Source organism: Vombatus ursinus, unplaced genomic scaffold (genome assembly GCF_900497805.2).
Source record: "Vombatus ursinus unplaced genomic scaffold, bare-nosed wombat genome assembly UNPS02014799.1, whole genome shotgun sequence".
In the NCBI taxonomy this organism is placed as follows: Eukaryota; Metazoa; Chordata; class Mammalia; order Diprotodontia; family Vombatidae; genus Vombatus; species Vombatus ursinus.
The window spans coordinates 24,971,704-24,977,703 of record NW_020954577.1 but is presented as its reverse complement, the minus strand read 5'-3'; the positions used below and the strand labels follow the sequence as shown (position 1 = coordinate 24,977,703).

Below are 6,000 nucleotides of genomic sequence, written 5' to 3'. Positions count from 1 at the left end.
TACCACCTCAGGTACTTACATACCACTGAACAAGTTATATACCTCTATAAACTTCAGTTTTTCATATCTGTAAATTCAGGATAATAATAGCAACTACTTCACCATAGCTACTCAGAAGGAACAGCATGGTCTAATTTGAATTTCTTCTCTTTTTCCTATCTATTTTCTGGTGGATGTGCTAAGGGCTATTGACAGACCCCAAAGTCAACCAGCTGGATGATGAGAGAGAAGTAAGGGACTTGGATGGTCTACAAATGTGATCTCACTCCCCAAATTCAGGTTAAACAGATTTTTTAATCTACTGGATGGGGTGGGAAGAGAAAATAGATACATATTATTTCATTTCTAGATTCTTCCTCAGATTGTATGAATTTTAGCCTGGTTTTTGCCCAAAGTACCCTACAAAAGGTCAAGCTATGGTTTTCTTTCTTTCTTCTGTCTGGGGCCCAAGGTGGCAATAAGGTTGTTTTCTGAAAGGATAATGGAGATTACTTTCTTACGGGTTATTGGTGGGCAGGGAAGACCAAGGAGCAGAGTACCCCCCCAAGCATAGTCCCCCTCCCCTATGTATTAAGCACCTATTGCTATGGATAGGCAGGCAAGCCCAACAGTCTTGAGAGTTGCAGTGTTCTCCCACCAAAAACCACAAGGCCTGCTTCCTGCCAAGCCCTGCCAAGCCATCATCCAGGAGAGCAACCTTACGGAGATGTGGCCTGGCAACTATTTCTCCAAGTGCTTCAGCCTCTGCCTCCTCAATAGCCACAGTTACCGAAGACCCAGAAAAGACAGTCCTCAATGCCAAAGTCCTTGACACCATCAAATGGCTCAACATCAGAAATAGATATGGCTTTAGAGATGGAAATGACACCAAAGAAGACACAATGCCATCTGCTTTGTCACTGCACCATGGGCTTTTCCACCTCACTTAAGGTTGAATCCTCCTGTATGTGTCTCCCCCACTGAAATATGAGCTTCTTGAAAACTGAGTGCTTTACACATAGCATGTGCTTAATAAATGTTTTCCCCATCCAGTCATTCATTCATTCATAACTGTGTTGGAGAACACATTCATAACTGTGTTGGAGAACACTGGAAAAGGCTTGAAGAAGATATTAAGTTTAGGTATGATCTGGTCCTTGCCCTAATGCAGTTTACAGTGGGGAGATAAGACTGGTAGTCTAGGACGATAAATTCACAATGGACTCACGGATATAAAGATGAAAGGGACTCTGGGCTACACCCCTCATTTGGGAGCTGGGAGGGACCTCAAAGGCCATCTAACCTCTCTTTCTACAGATGAGAACGTTGAGGTTAAACGACCTGCCCAAGGTCTCACTGGCAATAAATGTCAGAGGCAGGATTTGAACCTACATCCTCCAACTCCAGAGCCAGAGTACTTTCCAATGTACAATGTTCATTTTACAGATGAGGAAACTGAGGCTCACCAATGGATGTGAAGGTAGAACTGAGATTCGAACCAGGCTCTCACTTTAGCGCCCTCTCCAGCACACTCAATAATGTATGTATGTACATGAGGAAGGTGGAGAACAAAATGTCATGTTAGGCCTAAGGGAGGAGGCTGTTACCTGCCCAGGTTCTCCGGTGAAACTCCCTGGAGAGGTAGCAACTGGGTTAGACTCTATGTCTTTCCCAATGGAAAGAATTCACTAGGGGGAAGGGCACCTCGACTGGTGGGGTGGAAGGGAAGGGAAAGCCAGGAATAAAGAAGGCGAGGCGGGAATGAACAGCTCTGCAGACTTGGGGGGTGGGGGGGCGGGACAAGGAAAAAAGAGGGGGGGGGGGGGGGGGGGACGGCGGCGGGGCATGGTGGGCGGGGCGGGGCGGGGCGGAGCCGGGCGAGCCAGGAGCGCTCCAGCCCGCAGGTGAGTTGGGCGGAGCGCAGCGCAGCGGCGCAGTGGAAGCGCCGCCGCCAGCCTTGGGCTCGGGGGGCAGCCGCTGGGGACCGCGGAAACAGTGGGCAGAGATCCCCCTGCCCCGCGGATGAGGAGGAGGGCTAGCAAGAGCCATGGGCGGCCGTAGCCGCGGCAAAGCGGCGGCGACGCTGCTGCTGCTGGTGGGGCTGCTGCAACTGGGCGCTGTGGCGCAGGTTGGGCGCTGGACAGGTAAGTGCGCTCGGAAGCGGCTCCCGAGCGGGAGACGGAGGAACCCTGGGTAAGGGGAAGCCGAGGTGGGGCAGGGCGAGGCGTCTTGAAGAACCGGGGCAAGGCTGGAGAGAGGTGGCGCCCAGGGTTCCCTGCACACCTGGAGCCCTAACCTCCAGGTGGACTATTCCACCGGTCTCTCTGCTGGAGGTGGCCGGTTCCTGTACCTTTCCTTCTCTCCTTCACCAAGGCTAAGGGATTACCAACTCTGCCCAACTAGGGCAAGTGTTAAACCCGCGCTGTCCCACTGTGGGAGCGGCTGGAAGTAAGCTGTTCTCGTAACACAGGAAGAAGGAAAAAGAATGTGTGAGTTGTGAATGCTGCAGGTAGGCTTGCAGAGGCCCGTATGTCAGAAGAGCATTAACTAAGTGAGATTAGATTTGAACTTCCTGACTCTAGAACCGGGAGTCTATTCACTGTGCCACCTAGCTGCCTAGGGCATTAACTAGTGAGTGAGGGAGACGGGTGGTGAAAGACTGAGTCCCCTAATTCCTAATTTGTTCTAGAGCTCTTTTTATCTCCTACTCTGAGGACTAGAGAAGAATATTGTAGGGAAAATGGTACAATAGGATAGATTTAGAGCTGAAACTCTACTACAATCTCCTCCTTTCCAGAAGAGGAAACTGTGGGCCAGAGAAGGTAGGTGACTTACCCAAAGTCACACAAATCCATGACAAAGCAGGGCCTGAACCCAGCTTCCCTGAATGCAAATCCAGGACAATCTCCACTTAAACCCTGATAGTTTTAAGGTTTGCCATGGGTTCCACCCCAGCTTCTCACTCTTGTCTCACTCCACCCTCCTCCTCCTTACTTCCAGGTCCCGGGAAATATGCCTTTGGCAAATCGAATTAGAAAATGAAAGCAATTTCCCCTACTTGAAGGTTATAATTTCACTGTCTTTACTGGTGATGTCTCTTAAAGTCTTCTGTTAAGGCTGGACTTTCCATGTACCCCATTGCTCTGTGTTGATTTATTTATTTATCTTCATAAAAGAGGCTGGGAGATGGGGTACTACAATTAGGACTTAAATTAGAATTTTAAAAAATTCAGGAGGACACTCCATGAGCATGCCTTCACCCTAAAAGCTTTAGGAAAGTCTACAGTCTAGTTAGTAATCATGGAAAATGATTTCTGAAGGGCCACGATTTCTGGGATAGAGACAGATGGCAGAGACAGAGAGGAAGAGAGGGGGAGGGGGAAGCATTTTGTTTTTAAGTGTATCAATAAGCAAAAGTAGTTTTGCTTCTGATCTTCCCTTCATGAACTAAGCAGCTTTAGATGGTGACTACTGCTTCCTGCCCCATTAGACAGGTTGCTATGATTTCATCGGTTATCATGAAGGATGTGTAATCTTTCAGTAAACTGAAGAGAAACTAGGCCAGGTGTGCACAATCAGGGTAAACCCTAGAGGTCAAATGAAGTCTTATTTGGATCATTAAACTGGTAATTAAACATAACTGATTAATTACATAATTTTTCTCATTGTTTTCTGCTGTATTACTGAATGTTGTATCAGTATACAACATTTAAAACATGACAGCCTTGGTGGAAAGAGCAGGCTTGGCGTCACCAGACCTGGGCTTGAGATCTGGCTCCCCCATTTATTAATTATATGGTCTGACAACTCACAACTTCTGTGAGCCTTGGTTTCTTCATCCTAAAAATGAAGTTGTTGATGCCTTTACAAGTTACCTCACAAGATTGTTGTGAGAATTGAATTAAATGATGGGTGTAAAGCACTTTATAATTTCCAAGGGCTATATAAGCTGATCCTATGACATTTACAAAGCACCCACTATTGGCAATTCTTCATATACTTTATCAGCTATATCAAAACTCAAACAGAAAAGAGCTACTAAACCATACATAAAGATCCCTGCTAGTGCACATTGACTTAAAAAACCACTATCTATGTTTTATTGTATTTTTTTTGTTAGATATTTCCCAATTACATTTTAATCTGGTTCCTATTGTACTAAGGAAGGCCATGTGCTTGACACATTTGCTTTAAACCACTATATTAAGCAGGAATTACTATCATTCGTAGTGCTTTGCACATCACAGTTACTAATAAATAAATAAACAAAAGCTCATTAGTTTGAATAGATAATCTTGGTAATCCAGGAGGAAGGGGTCAAAGTTATTATAAAGAAGCTAAAAGAGATGGGGTTTGCCTCTCTTAGTTATTTCCTGTCATTTTCCCCATTTCCCCCAAGGTCCCAATTAGGATTTTTAGGGTATTGGTATCCATTCTAAACCAACACGAATTTATTAAGGGCTTACTATATAGAGTGAAGAGTCATCAGGTCCAAGTGATAGAGAAAGCTGGCTCCAGAGTCAGGAAGACGTGAATTCAAGTCCTATCTCTAACTATAGACCCTGAACAACCCATTTATAACCTCTCATTGTCCCAGTAGAGAAGGTGCCAATCTGCATTAGTCGAGGGAATTCCTCACTAGAAGCTTCCTATGCCAATGAAATAACAGTTGCTATACTACTACTACTAATACTACTACTACTACTACTGATGATGATGATGATGATGATGATGATGATGATGATGATGATGATGATGATGATGATGATGATGTATGAAACACTGGAGGCACAAATACAAAATGTGGGGAGAAATAGTTCCTGCCCTCATTCTTTCATTCAATGGGGGTGGTGGGGATACATGTAACTAGATTGGAATGCATTGGTCATTTTGGGACAGTAATTTAGTTCAATTCAATAAATATTAAGCATGTACTGTGTTAAAGGCTCTGTGTTAGATACTGAAGATAAAAAGACCAAAAAAAAAAGTCCTCAGCTACCAAGGAGCTTATATTCTTCTGAGAACACAACATCTAAAAAGAGGAAGGACAAAGAAGCGATAAGTAGGAACAGAAGGAAAAGTTCCTTAGAGGAGGTAGCTTGAGTTGAGGATGTGGGAAAGGAGTGTATTCCTGGAGCTGGCACTGGCCAGTGCAAATATAAAGATAGGAAATGGAGATCATACAGTCCAGTCTTTTGATGGTTGAGGAAACAAGCCCAGAGAATTGAAGTGATTCACCCAAAGTCACACAGCTGACAAAGGAGCATAGCAGGATCCATGGGATGTGTTGGTCAATGTCTAACAACCACTGTGGGGAAGGGTATATTCAGAACACCTTCTTAACTTTACTCTGTATTATTAACACTTTTTTAGGACTAGACAGTTAGCAAAACTATAAATCAAACCCTAATTTGTGGTGCTTGAGTATTTTGAAGTATAAATGCTCACACTGAAAATTTAACAAGAGGGTCTCCTGAGTGGTTTGAGCTGGCTGCAGCACATCCCTGGGCATGGGAACCAAGTGCATAAAGAAATGGCATCAAGTGAGTGTTGTTAGGTGTGTATTCATTACCCTTTGATTCAGCCTGATCAGTATACAGACCTTAGCTTAGATAATCAGTCCATCTCCAGCTTTAACAGGTCACTCTGGTCTTTCTTCTGTGATCATTTCCCATCAGAGTCCAGGTTGCGTTACTTTAGGAAGTAGATGCTACATTTCTTTTTCTCACTTGAGGTTCACAAAAAAAAATGACTAATACTAAGACAGAGAATAGGGCTATTATCCAGTCACCGAGTGAGTAACCTGACTCAGCAGGGTACACGGTTTAAAATTAAAGTAAAAAAGAGGAAAATTCCAGAAATCTTTCAGGTGTCCTCCCCTTGCTTAACACAAGCCCTGTCTTTGTTTTTACACGCCTGTACTCGAGTTGGATGGTATGAAACATGGGGCTTGTGGGCAGGAGTTTGTGCTGGATTTATTGCACAAATCTGCTTGGTACTGGCTGTGATGGAAAGAATTAA

General features: G+C 44.5%; 1 protein-coding gene across 1 annotated transcript in view; it reads left to right on the top strand.

The window, feature by feature from the left end:
• The first annotated feature begins 2,011 nt into the window (after positions 1-2,011).
• CDCP1 (CUB domain containing protein 1) overlaps positions 2,012-6,000 on the top strand; it is a 78,480-nt gene continuing 74,491 nt past the window's right edge. Inside the window, exon 1 of the mRNA XM_027872566.1 lies at positions 2,012-2,123. Coding sequence (XP_027728367.1) covers positions 2,027-2,123 — 97 coding nt within the window. The 5' untranslated portion in view covers positions 2,012-2,026. The remainder of the gene's footprint in view (positions 2,124-6,000) is intronic.